Source organism: Stereum hirsutum, assembly GCF_000264905.1.
Source record: "Stereum hirsutum FP-91666 SS1 unplaced genomic scaffold STEHIscaffold_6, whole genome shotgun sequence".
NCBI classification, from domain to species: domain Eukaryota; kingdom Fungi; phylum Basidiomycota; class Agaricomycetes; order Russulales; family Stereaceae; genus Stereum; species Stereum hirsutum.
This window is the reverse complement of record NW_006763136.1, coordinates 1697253-1714709: the sequence shown is the minus strand read 5'-3', so window position 1 is coordinate 1714709 and position 17457 is coordinate 1697253. Positions and strand designations below refer to the sequence as shown.

The following is a 17457-nucleotide window of genomic DNA, read 5'->3' as shown; positions in this document are numbered from 1 at the left end:
TCGCACCGGCAGAAACAAGTCGACGGGTTTGGGCGGTCTTGTGTTGCCTGTCAGAACGTTCATTTGCGGTCATTTGCGTTGTCGCTCCTTCCACAAAACCGTCATGGTACGGTACCTGGTTCGCCTCGAAGGCTTCTCGCAAAACAATTCTGATTCTAATTGGACGCTCATTCTCATCCCTGCAAATCCACGAGCCTCATGACCCCACAGGCTTTCGATCACGCACCCCCGATTGTTGTTTATAAGAAGTTGGAATAGGTCCAGTGATGGCCAAGTCGCTCCCCGTCTTCAGTGTTCGTCATGTCTCCAATGAACACGGTTCTTCGCCTCGCCCCTCTTGCTGTTTGTCTCTCAGCTGCAGTTTCATCTTATGCCCATTCTCCTCCTCAATTCCATGCTGCTCGCTCTCCAGCTCCAGACACTTGCACTTGCACTCTTGTACCGCAAGGCCACGGCCAAGATGATTCCCCTGCTATTGCCTCAATACTCTCCCTTTGTGGGCAGAACGGGAGCACAGTCTGCTTCCCGGATCCCTACGTCTACACGATCGGAAGTGCACTGGAGACATACGTCGACAACGCCACCATCTTGCTCGAGGGAACATTCCAATTCTCGCCAAATATAACTTACTGGGCGAACAACAGGTACGGTCTTACGACTTGTGGTTTACGATAGGGACTATTCTTACGGGGAAGGCCGCATGACTAGCTTTGCTATTGAACTTCAAAACCAAATTTCTGCGTGGCGCTTCCATGGACAAAACTTCGTACTCGATGGTGGAGATGGCTTCACTGGACGAATCGATGGTAACGGTCAAATTTGGTATACATATTCGGCAGGTGGTTCGAATACTCCAGGTACATCCCATACATCTGTCAGACCAGGTTATATAAACTGACGGGCTCGCAATTACTTTCCAGGTCGTCCAATGACTTTGGACGTCTATGGGTCGAGCAACGGCGTTCTGAGAAACCTGCAGATCTATCAGCCTCAGTTCTGGGCGCTCATCAGTACGTCTTGTTTGTGATTGTACTCTGCGCATTGGACTCACAACGTTGTTGGATAGTTGAGGGTTCAGAGAATATATTGGTAGAGAACGTCGAGGTTTTCGCTGAGAACACTGAGTACGTCTGAACTCTGAATATCCTTTCCTATAAACTGACGGCATCACTGTGCTCCACAGTCCTGTAAGCGGCAAACGTATTCATGATCATCTTCGTACGTATGGCTGACAATACCTATCGGCGGGTGCGTAGGCCGCAAATGGTACCAACTGGGTACAGAATACTGACGGGTCAGCGTATTTTCTTGCGATGTGTCGAGGAAGACTATATTAATCTTATCCTTTACTTTTATCTCTGGCAAAATTCAGAGCTGACACTTGGCGATCAACGAACATTACGTTCAACAACTTCACGTACACTGGTGGTGACGACTGCATTGCTTTCAAGGGGTGAATATTTTACTCACTTCACCGCTTCTTCCCACGCCACAATCCTCCGTCCCACTTCGTTATATCCAGCGCTGACATCGATGCACCATTGTCTCGACCGAATGCAGCAATTCGACGACGATACGCCTTGCTAACATCACTTGCAATGGGTGAGAGTCACTTCTAGCTCAGTCTAGAAAATATACTGACTATATTGTGTAGCGGACCAGGGTAAGCGATAGTTCACGGATGGACATTCGGTCTTCTAGGTCGTGGATTGACGTCTTTGCACCTTCGAACACAAAACTTTAGGATAGCCTTTGGCTCGATCGGGCAATATGTTGACGCACCGGACTTCTTGACCGACATCATAATTGATGGTGTGTCTAGTAGCTTTCTTACACCTCGCAAACATTATCCTAACGAACCCTCGGGCAATAGGCGCTCAAATTAACAAGCCAACGTACTCTGGCGTTGGACTTGGTCAGGGCATTGGTGCTGGTGTATACTTCAAGAGTTGGATCGGCGCACCGGTATGTCATAGCTCTTGTTCACTTTCAACAGGACCAGTGCTCATCAATGCTCCAGGTTGGCACTCCCCCGAATGGTGGCGGAGGTGGCGGCGGCGCCGTGACTAACGTCACTGTGTCGAACATCAACGTGGACGATGTAGATCTAGCCTTCTATATCAACAGCTGCCTGAGTTATATCACGACTATCGACCCCACAGCGAACCCCGACAAATACTGCAATGTACGCCTCCATACGTCCTCACGATGTCTCGGCTCACTGAACTAATCATGCCGATCACTTGTAGACATCGACATTAGCGTACAACAACATCTCTTTCAACAACTTCCAGGGCACGACCAATGGCGATTACGGTGGCGTCGTCGCACAGCTGAACTGCTCGACCGCGGCCCCTTGCAATGGGTTCACATTCACGGACTTCAACGTTGTACCTACTGGAACAAACGGAACCGGACAAAGTGCGATCTTCACGTGCCAGAATGTAGACAGCATCGATGGTGAGACGTGTAGTTGAGGTGACGTATCGCAGAGCTCAGGGTCGTGGAACGATGCGGAGGAGACTTTAGTGGATGGTGTTCTCCCATGTACGCACTGACATGTTTTACGCGCGAATCATAATTTTTTTAGTTGGAGATGCTTTCGCTTATTGATGCTGCTATGCATTGGGTGACTTTCCGTGGAGTATTCTCATATCCCAGAGGCCTAGATGCACAGAATGGAGGCTAAAATCGATTTATAATTAGACGAAGCCCCTTGGAGTTGTGTCTCTGAGCATCAGGAAACCTCTAGTCTGCTACAAAAAGTCGTCCATCAATAACCCTGATACATATGCCCTCTTCCGGTCAATTCTCTCTTCTCAGTGAGTTAATCTTATGAAAAGACTAAAATGACTCGACCCAGGCTCGAACTGGGGACCTTCTGTGATCTAAATGTAAAACAGATGCGATAACCAACTACGCCATCGAGTCATAGACATGTGCTATTATGCTTTTTTTTTTCACAAACCAGACCCAACTCTACCACGATGCTCCGATTTATTCCGAAGCCGCAAGCCACAACCCTGCGGTAAACTTACAGGAGAATTCCTCAGCTCTTCTCCGGCATACCACCACGAATGGATATCTGACTCGTTGCTACTAACGTCGACCTTGAAGAACGACGTATCTATGTGCATGCACTATTCTGCCCTGATTATCCTCGTTCCCAGGTCTAGGGCAGCTGTGTGTCTAGAGCTGCTTTATCTGGCACAGAGTACTCGGCAAGCACTATGACGGACGAAATTTCCCTGATTTCTAGTGCTATCTCATCGTTTACTCAGATAGTGATCGTATGTTCTGGAGGCGCGAAGCACGTGGGACGACATGCACGGTGCTTGTTCCTCCCAATTTCGGGCGCCACAGGCTCGACACTAAGCCTTGATCCGGGTCAACGACCTTCAGCAGCCGATGTTTCTTTCCGAAGGCATATCCACAGATCTGGAAGCGGTACGACTAGATAATACTATCCTCGCAGCCGGATTGGTTGGCCAGGTATGCAATCAGACTTGGTTCCCTCGGGGCCACAGATCCATGAAGCACTTCCCTATTATGTTTTACTATCCCAGGCGCGTACAGATACGCCTTTTTGACGGCTCGATACTGCTGATATAGCGACGGTGATAGCTGACTATTGCCCTGCGGCTCCACGGTGATCCCCGTGCGCGCTTCAACCACCGACATGAAGTATTGTCTGGGCTTAAATCGAGGCTGTAGCCTCAAAAGTTAAATGATGGTGGTATATGGACCATCAAGCCGATGCACAGGCTATCAGAATGACTACTCTGTTGTTCAGTGGTTCCACTTTTTGTCGTTGCTGTCATGAGCAGTTCTCGGGCCAACGTGAACGCTGTTGCTCATGCACCGACAGCATCGTTTAACTTTCCACCGTCCGAGCTTGGCGAGAGCATTGACTGGGATAAATATTGAATAAATAGCCTTTAATGATAACGCATTTTAGCATTAGCCGTCGTTGACTTTCTTTAACGTCTTGAGTGTGCGACCAGTACCATGCACGTATCTGCGCCGGAAACGCCACACGTCTCCCATACAGTTTATACTTGCCTTGGAGGATCTATCACAATATCCAATGAACTTTTGTGTTGTGGTCACGGAGAAAGGCCTCAATCTTTACGAGCCCTTCAAATTGTACATCGCAAGCATTAAATTGATGGGCCACAGTGGCACTTGACCGTAACTTGGTTTGAGAATTTGCAAATGAGAACACACGTGTGGGAAGCATCCGTTGACTCGGGCGCTTTGCAACTTCGCCAACCAATCGCCAACTTCCTAGGTTAACCTTCTCCAGTTGAGCTTACCCACCAAGCGCTTTCTATGCCGTACAGCTTGCATTCTCACTCGGGTCAGTTCTGCAAACACGCGTCGGGCTCCCTAGAAGAGGTGGTTAATGTAGCAGTAAAGCATGGTTTCGAGATTTACGGCCTCACGGAACATGTTCCTCGGTACAGAGAACAAGATCTTTATCCCGAGGAGGTATGTATCTGCTGCCCTCACATGCTGAGGTCGTGATCTCATCAAGTTCTCGATAGCTTGGTATCTCTCTCGATGAACTCTCCCGCCAGTTCCAGGATTTTCTCGACGAGGCGCACCGTCTACAAACATGTTTTGCTTCTCAAATCGCCCTACTCGTTGGCCTCGAAACCGAGCACATATCTCCAGTAGATTTAGATGGACTATCATCACTTCTGGATAACAACAAGGGTCGTATCGATTATCTCGTCGGCTCCGTCCACCACGTCAATGGCCTCCCCATCGACTTCGACGAGCGCACATACGAACGCTGTTTGGAAAGCATGGTCGTTTCCGACCTCGCGGCATCCGATAAAGCACAGGATACGCTCCACAACAAAAGAAGCACATTTCTAGACATGTATTTCGACGCTCAGTATGAGCTTATACGGCGTTTTTATCCGGAGGTAGTGGGCCACATCGATCTCTGTCGCCTCTTCACGCCTGCGCTACGAGTACAGGATTACCCATCCGCGTGGGCAAAACTCGAACGAAACGTCGCATTTGCCGTGGCGTATGGAGCATTGTTCGAAGTCAACGCTGCTGCATTCAGGAAAGGCTGGGATACGGCGTATCCTGGGATAGACACGCTTCAGGTGTGTGTTTGGCTATTTTCACTCAGGGCAGGGCGACCAGAGTAGTTCCGGCGTAGCTGACTTCTTTGTGGCAGTTAATCCAGCGGCTTGGTGGACGGCTGACTATCTCGGACGACAGCCACGGCCCTCATGCCGTGGGACTTAATTATTCAAGAATGCACACGTATCTCCAACAAGAGGGCGTGAGCGAATTGTGGGTGTTGAAACGCAGCGCGACGGCCAATATCGGAGGGCGTGATGTGTGCGCTGTGAGGGTGGAGGGAGAATGGCACCGGCACGTATTCTGGGAGAAGACGAAGGTTCCGGACAGTCAGGCGTTAGCACCGTCTACAGGAGGGTCGTCGTAGATCATGTCTAACAATGACTTTGCCTCGGCGACTCAAACGCCGCACCCTGATCAGAATGAGGTGTGAGATATTTTACTGTTTAGGCACAAAAGCGTAGACGCTCATATTCATCTCCCAATCCAGAGCATCGCAACTTCTCCGATGAACACCGCCTTGCACAGTGCGCACGCTGCCCCTGCCTCGATTCACTTTCTAAGTACAGTCCTTCGCGCAAATCGTCTACTCATACCTTTCAGAGTAAGTGCGACTTTGTGTTGCTTTCCTGAGCAGCTCCCCATGATCTAATCGATGTCTTTACAGACGCGTGTGATGCCCGGTGCTACAGGCCACTTGGAACAATCGTCGCCATTTTTATGGCACGCGACAAGCCGCGGACTTCGTGGCATTGTCTTAAATGCTTTGAATGCATGTTGTAAGGGGTGGGGCCTCTGCAGGCCCATGCTAACTCAGCGAACGAGGCTACGAGGACTCCACAAAGTGCTTCATGATGCCTCGCTCTGATGGCAGTGTCCTTCTCATTCAATGTTGCCCAACTACCCCCGGGAACGGACCTGCCTACTGGGTTTGCTAACCCAATCACTCCCTTTCGCAAATTGGCTTCTATGTGGGGGATCTGACTACAATCGCGGTTGCGGAATCACCCCCCCGATGTCGTCGCTAAAATCTACGTGGTTTCTTTCCACGCATCTCACGCAGTGCAAGTTTCAGTCACACGACACATAACCATGGCCATCCCTTTGTGATTGACATTGCAGATGGGCCTTCCAAGTCTACGTTGATGCCTAGTTTTACCTCGAATGCCTGCACTAGATTGTTCTCGACTTTAGGAGCGCCTGAACGCGTAAGCTTTGGCACCTACCGACGTGGTTTCCGGCTTCTTCAGAAGGCAATTTCCTCATCCAGTTGTGGACCGGATACTCTGCGTGTCAGTCACCCAAACACTGACCACCTGCATCCATCGCTGGTCAGATTTTGGTGGAATGTGGGCCGTGTACGAGCGATGCAGCGTTTATCAACCCTCGGACTCTTGGGGAAGGTCTGTGGGCTTCCACATCCCCGAGCTGAAAAAAGTCTAGTGACTCGTCCATAACTGACCCATAGCCCGCCCTCGAACCCCATAGTCCTGGGATACTTAGTCGTTATATCTTGCGAAGCGCCTTTCTCAATGTGGAAATCTCAGGTGAAAAGGTATTGCCACACAGCATAATAGAGGTCAAACGCAAACCCTTTTCTTGATTCCTTTCTGTGAGTGGATGCGTTCCTCTCTGCCCATCTCTCTCTCTCTCTCTCTCTTTCTTCCTTTTCTTTCGGCAAAACTCGAGACAGCCTTCGCCTCGGAAACCGCAGCACAAACCTGATACGGCAAAGGATCATCTTCCATAGCAGGGAGTCAGAACGCTATGCTAACATCATCAGTACCATGTCTGTGTCGTGTGTGTCGCCCTCGTCTAAAAGACTGAGGTTGTTGCACTTGGTGCGGCGATCTGTTCACTCCGAACTCCTTCTTGGCATGAACATTGCCTTGCAAGTATTTCATCGTCAGGTCAGCTACTTGAGTCTCTTTCTGAGGTAACTGCGACTCGAGCCTAGGTCTTTTGAAGGTCGCGGTTAATACGAGGAAATTACCTGTGCACTAGAGCACGTTCAGTGACTTGTGATGTGTCAAATGAACCCTGAACGCAAACAACTCTATCTGAACTTCAAGTCCGACGTCCGACCTAGGTTCCAGAATCTTTGCGACTGGATCGAGATGCATGCTTGTCTCGAGGCTCATACAACTTGTAGCCTCCTGCCTCACTGTGGGGTACCTCGGCCGGAAAGATGATGATCTTGATCATGATGAAGAGTCGTCTACCCACTTCACGTGCAATGATTGTTTGTGTCGCTTCCCCTTTCTCCTATTCTTGCAGAGGCCCATGACTTGCAATGTGGGAAGCAGTGTCTCTTTGCGCCGAGGCCTAGGACATTGTGGCGTTAGTGGCATGAGGGCATGACGAAGTGTATGTTGCGTGTAAGTGGTACCCATATCGCGGTCCGACACCATCCTGGATGGCTAAGGGTTGATGGTTGTCTTTTCGAGTCGTCATTTCGCGAGAGTTGCCCGCACGAACACAGCCTATTGAGAGCTCTCATAGCTCTTAGAACTCTAGAAGCTAACATTCATATACAGTGACGGGTGTTTTGTCTTCTTATGGGAACAGTGCCCTATGGCAGCGAAATAGACTTCGTTCGTGTCGGACTGCACCTTTCGATCCCGGTCACCAGACAGAGCGTGCGTATTTTGTCGGCAAACATTAGGACCATATTTTACTTACCGAGAATTGCCAGGACAAACCACGCACCTCATCGCCTGTTAGCCACATGACGCGGAGCCCCAACATAGAAAGGCATGTTAAGGGCATTGATGTCGGTTTCCGTCGTCGCGGTCAGTGTATGACCAATTAGTGATTTTCGGTCCAGTGTTGGATCCATCTGTCGCTGTATATGGTCGCTAGGTGAGTGTCTTTTTGCTTTGGGAGACTTCTTCAATCTACGGTAGGACATTTTCCTCTGTCGCAAGAATTGGCAGGTGTGCTAGACATGCTGGAATGATACATATTTTACAGCTCGAAGTACACGAACGGGAATTATTGTGCTTATATCACACGGTCATCGCGTGTTCGTTACGATGGATTTTATCTCTCATATCCAGTGACCTATGTTCGCGCCATAATCTGCAGCCCGCCTTCAGGCCACAGGCCCAAAGGAGTCATGTCAGGTTCGTGCCCTTTCCTAGGTGCGTTTCCCCGCATTCCATCTTCATGCCTGTTTCGACGCGTGTCTACTTCTTCCCTTGCGAGTCCTGATGCCTAATCGAGCGTCCTGCTATGCTACTGCATCAAATCCGCCACGAAGAGTTTGTCCGTGCGGCCTGCTGTCCCACCACAATGACTTCCCGCTGCCTTGCAGCTCGATCTATGAATCGATGGCGCTGGGCTTGCAAGCTACCCCTCTCTTGGGAGCATGATCCGGGCGTTTACCCCAACCGTCCCACCTTCATTCTTCTTGTAATTCTAGTATACTTACAGCGATATTCTTTTTGGCCTTTTGAGTATAAAAGCACTCAGGTCTTCGAGATTTGAAGCAGCAAGCGGGAGTTGCCCCTCTCCCCCAATCACCTTCCTCCTGTCACTTTACTATCCTACCTCAATACCATTTACTTCTTGAGCATCCATCCTCCAGCACAACATCGTCCCATTACTGTCGTTTCTGCCAGCGACGATGTGCTACAGACTGGTTCCCGTGACCAGCTACGCCTGTGGTCACCAAGAACCTGGACTGCCGACCACGGTAAGCTCATCCTTCGCATTGTATCCTGCTCGATGCTAAATATTATGTGATGGGTTGGCGATTTATTTAGGTCGACTGCGGCTCTTCCACTTGCAAGTACAGTTCCAGTCACCCACAGAACTGTGTTGACTGTACTAGCACCTGCGTGCAGTGGTATATATCCTCTCAGGATCAAACGTGGAATTGCTGCTGATTCTGCTCTTCTAGGTTGGGCCCTCGTCAGACAACCAACGCCGGGACTAGCGGCGGTCAATGTAGCATGTGCACGAGGCGCTGAATGCTTATAATATTTCGGAACGTTCTTTGTAACTTATTTTCACTAGACCTGCTTGACCAGGTCTCGAAGCGGGATTTTATTTATCTTCATCTTCGATATTGTTCGGCGGCTGTGCCTCGACGAGCGGGTAGAGAATTGAGTTGTAGTTGAGTCACGGTCGTGTGATCGCGCTAACGCTATTATCACGGATTTATCTATAAGCTGGGATGTCAACCTGATAAACAGGAGCGGCTCTCCTCTAGTGAATGAGGAACATATCCGTTAACTGTCAAGAACTGTCAGGGTGTATCTTGTTGGACTCGCCACAATGAGCTAGAGAGAGTGGCGAGGGTCTTGATCCGCGAGATCGGGACGGAGCCCGAACCAGGGGCCGCGGCGATGGGCGAACGGACAGTTCAAGTGCGGCGAGCACGAAGCAGCTTGATCTCCCCAACCACGACGTCTCGACAATCGTCTTTCTTGTTCTTCCTGTCTTCTTCTGAATGAACCTCGGGAACCTCGGAATGTCTCTGCAGTCCAAAGTCGAATATCTGCGTACTTTGCCCGCGATTCGGGAGCGATGTGGCCGCGTTCACGATCTCGCAAAGCAAGGCAGACTACAATATTTCGACTATCACCCTGAACAGGAGGATGCTGCAGCAGAATACTGTCTCCAGATTATAAAGGTGAATGACTCCGTGGATGTTCTTGCTCTACTTACTCATACTCCGTCCAGCGCGATTTTGGCAATGATTATAGCTCCGTAGGTCTATCCAAGACGTGCACCGGCTCGTATTTGTTGACCACTCGTCCACAGATACCTCCTCATGGTCGTTGGAGACATCTCGATGCCGGAATTCCACGCGTCCAACCCTTGATTGAGAAGTGGAATTCGTCTAACTCCCCGCCTGATCAAAAGGAGATCACTAAGCGACTACTTGACCTGTTTCTCGTCTCTGTACTCCTCGACGCAGGCGCCGGTAACCAGTGGGTTTATGACGACGTTGCTTCCGGACAGAAGTTTGGAAGATCAGAGGGACTCGGAGTTGCAAGTATCAACATGTTTGCGGAAGGATTTTTCTCGGGCGACAGTCAGCAGCCGTACAAGGTGAACGGTACGTCGTCCCTTCATGCAGTGCTTTCTTCGTTCCTCCTGTCTGCACGGGAGCTAACATGTGGCGCTGGGCGCATGCCGTACTCTGTGGAGCTCCACGATCTTGAGTGTTCTCGTCATATCATTGCACCACATCTGTGAGCCAGACTATTAGTCTCAGGTAAAGTTCGCGTCGTACTGTTCCAAGTAGGAAACGATGAAACCGATATATACCAAACATCAACACATCATGCATGCGGCGTCGCAGTTATTCATGGTGACGCATCTCATGCTACATGACATGTGTCTAAACCTTCTTTACGCCTGAACCTGCCGTTTGACTACAAAGCGTTGTGCGCTTCTTATTCTCGATGTTGCTTTTTTCATTATTACTCTCGAGTACCATGAGCTGATCTCAATTCTTGGTCAGCTGCTGGATTGGAAAAGGTCACGGTCGAGCGCACTACACAGGCGATGCAAGCATCCGACAGCAATCCGATGGCTGGTTTAGAAGGCCGCACTTCTCTGCTTCAGAACTTGAGCGAAGCGCTCAGAAAAAGTCCGGAATTTTTCGGGGAGGAGGGCCGACCTGGAAATCTGCTTGGTGAGAGAGACGTTTCTACACTTAAGAGAAGTACTTGCTTAACATAACTCAATGGCTCCAGACTTCTTGGAGACACAATCCGTAGCGGCTGAAGGCGGAGTCCGCCGTGTACCTGCAGCTGCTCTATGGTACGCCCTCATCGTAGGGTTAGCTCCAATCTGGCCTACCGACCGTACGACTTTGGGTGGTGTACCGCTCGGAGACGTTTGGCCATGTGAGGTTTTGCGTGCAAGTGCAAAGGAAGAGGGGGATGAGCTCGTCCCCTTCCACAAATTGACAGGCTGGACGACCTATAGTCTGGTGGAGCCAATCGAGAAGGTTTTAGGTTGGAAGTTTGAGGGGTTGGAGGACCTTACGGGCCTGCCTGAGTACCGCAACGGTGAGTTTTGCGCCTTGACACTCTAAACGGTTTCTAATTTCACGTGTCTATGATCTAATCCATCTCGTAGGTGGCCTTCTGCTTGACCTTGGAGTGCTCTCACTCAAACCCTCGGCCATCCCGCGGTCGTTCTTCCCTCCCTCATCCACGATCCCCCGCATCCCTCCTTCCCACCCAGCCATCATTGAGTGGCGTGCCATGACTGTCATCGAGCTGTACGTTGCAAGCTCCATTCCTCACACGCTCACCACGCTGATGAATTAACTCATGTGTCTACAGCGATCGTCTTGCAGACTTGATTCGATCCAAACTCGGTTTGTCCAAGGAACAACTTTCACTCGCGCAGGTCCTAGAGAGTGCAACTTGGAAGGGTGGCCGAGAGATCGCCAAGGAGAAACGCCCTCTAACCAGCGGCCCGCCGATCGATATTCAAAGCGATGGTACTGTGTTTTAAGTCGAGCAGAAAAGATCTGTCCGTATATAGTTTGTTAAAACTGTGCCGTAACTTATTGTTTCATAAACAATGTAGCCTTAGGTCGAGCAGCTAGAATAGGGGTTTTTTGGGGGTTTGGGCTTAGGATTAGTAGGGACCAGTGCTGTCGATTTATGTTCATACAGATACTACATTTTGCGCATCATACATGGGCACATCTCAATGTCATTATGACCATTGGTGTGGTTATCGAATATGGAGGGTGACTTACTGCTCGAACGCTAGGAAGCAGGGCATCAAAAGACCGTCTAACTCGTTTCCATTGATTGGCGCCGTTGTCGGTTGAAGTCGGATGGCGTCTGTGCCACACCGCTCTCACGATGGGCAACCATCACGATCTTGGACTAGAGCCACAAATGAAGCTCTCATGGCTAATAATTCTGAAAACTTGAGGTATATTTTTTATGACTCTTCTGCACCCGCTGTCTATGACCGCTGATGGAAACCAACGATGGAACATCATAATCCTCTCGCTGAGCAGTCTTTGTGGCGCGGGACCGTGACCGGGGGCGGGGACCCAATATTTGTGGTCGCGTAGCTCACAAACAAATAGAGCCAAATAGAACACAACTTCTCTAATGATTCCCTCTACGAGGCCTTGAGCTCTAAGCTTGAGCGACTGGGACCGACACGCCGATATGCTAGCCTTCCCGATACGCTGCTCTATGATGTCCGGGCCACTGGCAGGCTCAACAGCTCTAAATATTCAAGTTGCCACACTTAAAAATCGGCACCTCCACGCTACTAGGCTCTTACACAACCAAAGTTTCTCGGCCTTCTCAACTTCCACTAAGCGTTCAGAACCAATGGACTTAACCCGGGACAATTTCGTTTTTCTCAAATTATTCCACCACAGTGCCACCAGGTGCTTTTTCGGCGATTGATCTACGCTCAAGCTCAGGCTTTGGCTATTGCTCGAGTGTACAGGCGACTCGTATGCATGGAGACTTTTCCTGCCTGAGTCCATGCCACCACTAATTCGTCCAATTCCTTGCTTCTCCAGCGTACTCTTGCTCGTGTCCAACGTCATCTGTCTTCATGCAAGCAAACACTTCATCTATGCAGTGAAGCTGATATCATACATTGTGTTCTCTCGGTCACGGTCTGGGCTCTTCTGACATTAAAAACATCGTCCACGATGAGACCCTTTAACATGCAATTTTTTCTTCGATTCGTGGTTCCATCAGAGCCTGTCTAGTGCGGTTGACTGGCTGAACACGAAGATCATCGTCGATACTGGCTAATTAATGGGACGCTCATAGTCACAGTCGAGGCTCAATATCTAGAAATTCTTTTCGAGTCTCCCCATTCGGCGTGTTTCTTTCACGCTATAGACAATTCGCGATACGACATATTTAAGCCACGCTTGCCACATTCATTCGCCCGCGTGCTTACACTTACCCAGGTCTGGCCCTAAAACATGTTACTAGCCTTCAGAACGGGTAGAACTCGATCTTGGTCCCTAATGTGAGTATAAATGAGATCTAACCGAAAGATACTCACGTTCAACACAGACCTCCTCAGTGACTATGGCAGACTACGAGACTTCCACGTCCCCTCACTTGCCTGCCAACCGCTTTATCATGTTATATTCATACCGAGCCCCAGTTCGGGCGAGCTCTGCGCTACTTCACACTCAGGTCAGGCGGCGTGCACTGACCGCTGAAAAACTTGAAGTACTTAAAGGATGAAGACGAAATTTCGATGCGTTGCCTTTGCGAATAAATCTATAAAGCACCCCAACTTATTTGGAGAGTCTCGTGGAGTTTAATGCAAAGAAATTAAATGACTTGACTGAACTTAAATATGCTCTAGTGTTGGCCCTGTAGCTTCGCTGCAAGCGCATACGTTGGTAAGAGAGCCGATTTACTCTCACAAGTTCAGGTGCAGAGGATGTGGCCCCCGCGCGGTGAGTGGCGTGGACAAAAGGATGTCCGTTGAAGCCGAACATGCCGAAATACGTGGGAAAATGGGTCCATTGGACACGTCGAACACTGTTGAACAGCTTCGATCATGGCCACGGTTGCAGTTGTGTACTTTGGGTACTGGTACATTCTAATAATAATACGTCCATCCCTCTCCCCATCACTTCCAGGCTTGACACGTACCCAGTCTGTCGACGCGTACAGGCGGCCACACCCTCGTCCATCTCTCGTCAGGAAGTATATAAGGCGGCCACCTGAGATCTAAGAGCTTGTAGACTGGTGCCCTTTCACAAACGACTTCATAAGAATGGGGTTCGCTATTACTGCACTATCCCTACTTTCCGCTCTGGTCACTGCAGCAATCATCCCTCTCCTCTACAAGTTTATTCCCAGCTTCTGGCGCTCTCTTCGCTCCCCGGTCAACGATGTACCAGGTCCTGAGTCCGGCCACTTTCTCTGGGGCAACCTGAAGCAAATTTCAGACGCCGATGCCTTAGTCCTTCACGAGGAGTGGGTCGCGACATATGGTCCTATTGTGAAATACAAGATGATGTTCAATGTCCGTTGATTCTACGATATCTAATACGCTGGGCGTCGAGCCTTTATATTGATTTCCCTAACCAGGAGAGCCGTCTGATGATGATGGATAATAGAGCAATAAACTTTGTACTCTCCAACTCATCCAATTTCCAGAAGCCCCAGACGATTCGCAATAACTTAGGCCGATTGTTTGGACAAGGTATGCATGTTATCTTACAAGTAACCGACGATCAAGGCTTGATGTTGTATATTATAGGCGTTCTATTTGCCGAAGGTAAATTCATTTTGGTCACAGAGACTTGAGTCCTGACAAGGTTACTTCACCACAGGTGAAGACCATAGACAACAAGTAAGTCCATTAAGACGAGATTGAGTGGAACTCGTCTATTAACCACCGATTATCTGCAGCGCCGGATCTTAGTGAGTCCTTAAACAAGGTTTTTATGCCATGCCTAGTCTTAAGGATGTTCGATTAGAATCCCGCTTTTGGACCAGTATATCTCCGTGATCTGACGGAAATATTTCTCGAGAAATCTGGCCAGGTACGTCCCTTCCTTCCTCCGACATGGTTGTACACCTGATTGAGAGGGAACAGCTTCGCGATTTGTGGACAGCAGAAATCTCTAAGTCCACTGATGAGACAACAAAGGTCAATATTGTCACGTGGCTCAATAAGACGACTCTCGACATCATTGGTCTGGCGGGTATGTACTACTCCTATGAAGAGAGCTCCAGCTCATGCTGAAGATGATATAGGCTTCAACTACTCCTTCAATGCCCTTGCACCAGATGACCAGCCAAATGAGCTCAATGATGCTATCCGCAACGTACTGAAATTCCCCAGTGGATTCCCCATCTTTGCAATTTTGCGAAACATCTTTCCGATCCTGAGCAGCATCGTACGTCCATTTTCAGCTGCATCGTTAGTCAGGTGTAATGAGCATATTTATATGCATAGCCGTCTAAACGAGGACGCGATCTAGCTCACGCTCACGCCACCATGGCCCGAATCGGCAAGGAATTGATAGCCGAAAAGAAAGCATCAGCGCTTGCTGAAGCTGGTAACGGATCGAGCACCAACGAGAAAGGCCACGTCTTGCGGGACCATGTAAAAGGAAAGGATATCTTATCTCTGCTAGTGAAAGCCAACATGGCTGAGGATCTGCCTGAGGCCTTACGCCTGAGCGACGACGATGTCATGGCGCAGGTTCCGACTTTCTTAATTGCAGGTGTGTCAAAGCTCGCCGCATTCCCACGTGAAACGGTAAGAGATTAAAAGTCTGCAGGTCATGAAACTACGAGCTCGGCCGTGACTTGGGCTCTTTGGGCCCTTGCAGGTGATCAGGAATGTCAGACCAAATTGCGCGCGAACGTACTTTCTGTCTCCAGCGATACACCAACCATGGACGAACTGAATGGTCTCTCATGTCTCGATCATGTCGTGCGCGAGACTATGAGAATACACGCCCCAGTGACGTCCACTCTCAGGATCGCTACCCATGACGACGTAATTCCTACCGACCATGAGTGGACGGACCGCCATGGTATAACGCGACGAGAAGTCCGGTAAGCCGCTTCCAATCCGGTGGTAGACATCATATTCACTTCAGCCTCGTCAGTGTGAACAAAGGAGACACCATATTCATCCCAATTCTGGCCATCAACCGTTCCAAAGAGCTTTGGGGCGAGGATGCGTCTGAATTCAAGTGAGTGATTGTTTTCAAACTAACGCCGTTCCCGAAGCTAACATGCTGACCCGCAGGCCTGAGCGCTGGGACAATCTTCCCGAGGCGGTGCGCAGCATTCCCGGAGTCTGGGGCAATTCCTTGTCCTTCCTCGGAGGAGCCCGCGCTTGCATCGGATATCGTTTCTCTATCATCGAGTTAGTCTCTCCCTCTCCTGATGCTTGTAATGTTGTCGGTAAAGGTTTTAATCTGTGATCTGTCTAGGATGAAGGCAATGTTGTTCACGCTCATACGCGCCTTTGAGTTCAACCTGGCCATACCGCGGGAAGACATCATCAAGAAGTCAGCGATCGTACAGAGACCGTACATCAAGAACGACGTGGAGGCTGGCACTCAGTTGCCGTTATTGATCTCCGTCGCGAAGTCAGCATGAGAACGCGAGGTTTTTTTTGTTTCTTCCGTTGGCTCTGGTCTTGTAGTTTGTATGGGAAGGAAAAGTCTCACCTCCACATTTTATGGACATTCTTTGTTTACTTTCCTTCCAGCCGATGTTGTACATTTATGTCTCGCCATAACCTATATCGTATCGTAATAGTTGCCAGTCATTAGCAGATTCAAGATCGCCCCAATTAATCCTCCGCAGGAGGAACAGCGTTTACGGTGTCAGATAAGCACCGCTCGCTGATGACCCGAAGCGAGAACACAAGATAAAGCGGACACAAAACGGTGATAAACCAACGAATAACGGGTCAGAGTCCGACGGGAGGAAGGACCAAAACTCGGATGGCACACATTTCGGAAGGAAACATCGGTGCAGCGGAACTGCGAAATAGGGACGGAGGTACAGCGTAAATAATTCGTTGAAGGTAAGCTCTTCCAACGAAGTTATTGAGATGACCTAGTTGTTGTCGAAAAAGGAGCCTCCCACAAGGATGTGGCCCCAATCGGCATCGCCGCTTATCGGAGCCAAAGTTCAAAGTCCGCAAAAGAACGCTTGTGGAAAGTGGTGGCTCGTGAGTGGTCACAAAATTTGAGTGAGTAGTCGATCATGGAGGATGATACTTATCTCGTTTCAGCCTGACTGTGGAACTGATACACAAGCTTCGCGGAAGTAAAGGGCCACCAGGTCTCAAATCCGAGGCCTGGACCCCAAGGGCATAAGTATCAATCGATGCGAGACTACATACTCACAAAGAATCAACGGCTGCGAACAACAGACAAACAGACAGACCACCGGAAACCAACACCAGAGAAGAGGTATGCGGTCTAAGGGCCAGTACTATGGTATGTGCGGCGGGGTAAGATGAGGTGCGTACGAGGATATAACCGAACAAGGGTCCTGCCGTCTCGAACACGAACACGAAAAAGCCGCCCGAAAGTCCCGTTCCGACAGATACTGCGACAGGTATGTAGATGAAAACAATCGACGTGACGTTGTATATAGAGAAAAAAAGATAAGGAGAGAAAGGTCGTTATGAAGCTCGAGCCGAAGCGTGAACGCCGGGCACGAAACTTCGTGGATGATGAGAGGGATAGAGGAAACGCAGAGAAGGAGCGACGTGGTCAGCGGCCTGATAGGTAGCCAACGGAATAAAATACGAGACGAAAACAAAAACGAAAACGCAGGAGCGACAAAAAGGAGGGGGGTGGATGGATGCGGATTAGTGATATGACTAGTCGGA

The 17457-nt window shown here is 49.6% G+C and overlaps 5 protein-coding genes and 1 non-coding gene across 6 annotated transcripts; 5 read left to right on the top strand and 1 right to left on the bottom strand.

The window, feature by feature from the left end:
- Nucleotides 1–309: 309 nt before the first annotated feature.
- On the top strand, nt 310–2477 carry STEHIDRAFT_56463 (pectin lyase-like protein; the record flags this gene model as incomplete). Its single annotated transcript, XM_007303177.1, has 11 exons — nt 310–644; nt 709–857; nt 921–1010; nt 1067–1128; nt 1257–1294; nt 1373–1453; nt 1561–1602; nt 1745–1812; nt 1874–1965; nt 2021–2185; nt 2250–2477. 11 exons carry the CDS (start codon nt 310–312, stop codon nt 2475–2477), a joined length of 1350 nt encoding a protein of 449 aa, XP_007303239.1.
- A 373-nt stretch (nt 2478–2850) lies between these two features.
- On the bottom strand, nt 2851–2931 carry STEHIDRAFT_t132. Its single transcript has one exon. It is a non-coding gene; the product is annotated as a tRNA-Val (tRNA).
- A 1363-nt stretch (nt 2932–4294) lies between these two features.
- STEHIDRAFT_168239 (histidinol phosphate phosphatase H) lies at nt 4295–5707 on the top strand. Its single transcript, XM_007303683.1, has 4 exons — nt 4295–4491; nt 4548–5123; nt 5198–5530; nt 5594–5707. Exons 1-3 carry the CDS (start codon nt 4333–4335, stop codon nt 5468–5470), a joined length of 1008 nt encoding a protein of 335 aa, XP_007303745.1. The 5' UTR covers nt 4295–4332; the 3' UTR covers nt 5471–5530; nt 5594–5707.
- A 3024-nt stretch (nt 5708–8731) lies between these two features.
- On the top strand, nt 8732–8993 carry STEHIDRAFT_56575 (uncharacterized protein; the record flags this gene model as incomplete). Its single annotated transcript, XM_007303185.1, has 2 exons — nt 8732–8800; nt 8871–8993. 2 exons carry the CDS (start codon nt 8732–8734, stop codon nt 8991–8993), a joined length of 192 nt encoding a protein of 63 aa, XP_007303247.1.
- Nucleotides 8994–9513: 520 nt separating this feature from the next.
- On the top strand, nt 9514–11773 carry STEHIDRAFT_96658 (DUF1688-domain-containing protein). The gene is made up of 7 exons (XM_007303682.1): nt 9514–9742; nt 9793–9819; nt 9874–10171; nt 10580–10753; nt 10815–11132; nt 11203–11347; nt 11412–11773. Exons 1-7 carry the CDS (start codon nt 9560–9562, stop codon nt 11584–11586), a joined length of 1320 nt encoding a protein of 439 aa, XP_007303744.1. The 5' UTR covers nt 9514–9559; the 3' UTR covers nt 11587–11773.
- Nucleotides 11774–13857: 2084 nt separating this feature from the next.
- STEHIDRAFT_96657 (cytochrome P450) lies at nt 13858–16399 on the top strand (the record flags this gene model as incomplete). The annotated part of the gene is made up of 13 exons (XM_007303681.1): nt 13858–14109; nt 14175–14289; nt 14347–14364; nt 14420–14439; nt 14499–14510; nt 14567–14632; nt 14686–14794; nt 14847–14989; nt 15049–15319; nt 15377–15656; nt 15710–15796; nt 15853–15972; nt 16040–16399. 13 exons carry the CDS (start codon nt 13858–13860, stop codon nt 16206–16208), a joined length of 1662 nt encoding a protein of 553 aa, XP_007303743.1. The 3' UTR covers nt 16209–16399.
- Between the last annotated feature and the right edge of the window lie 1058 nt (nt 16400–17457).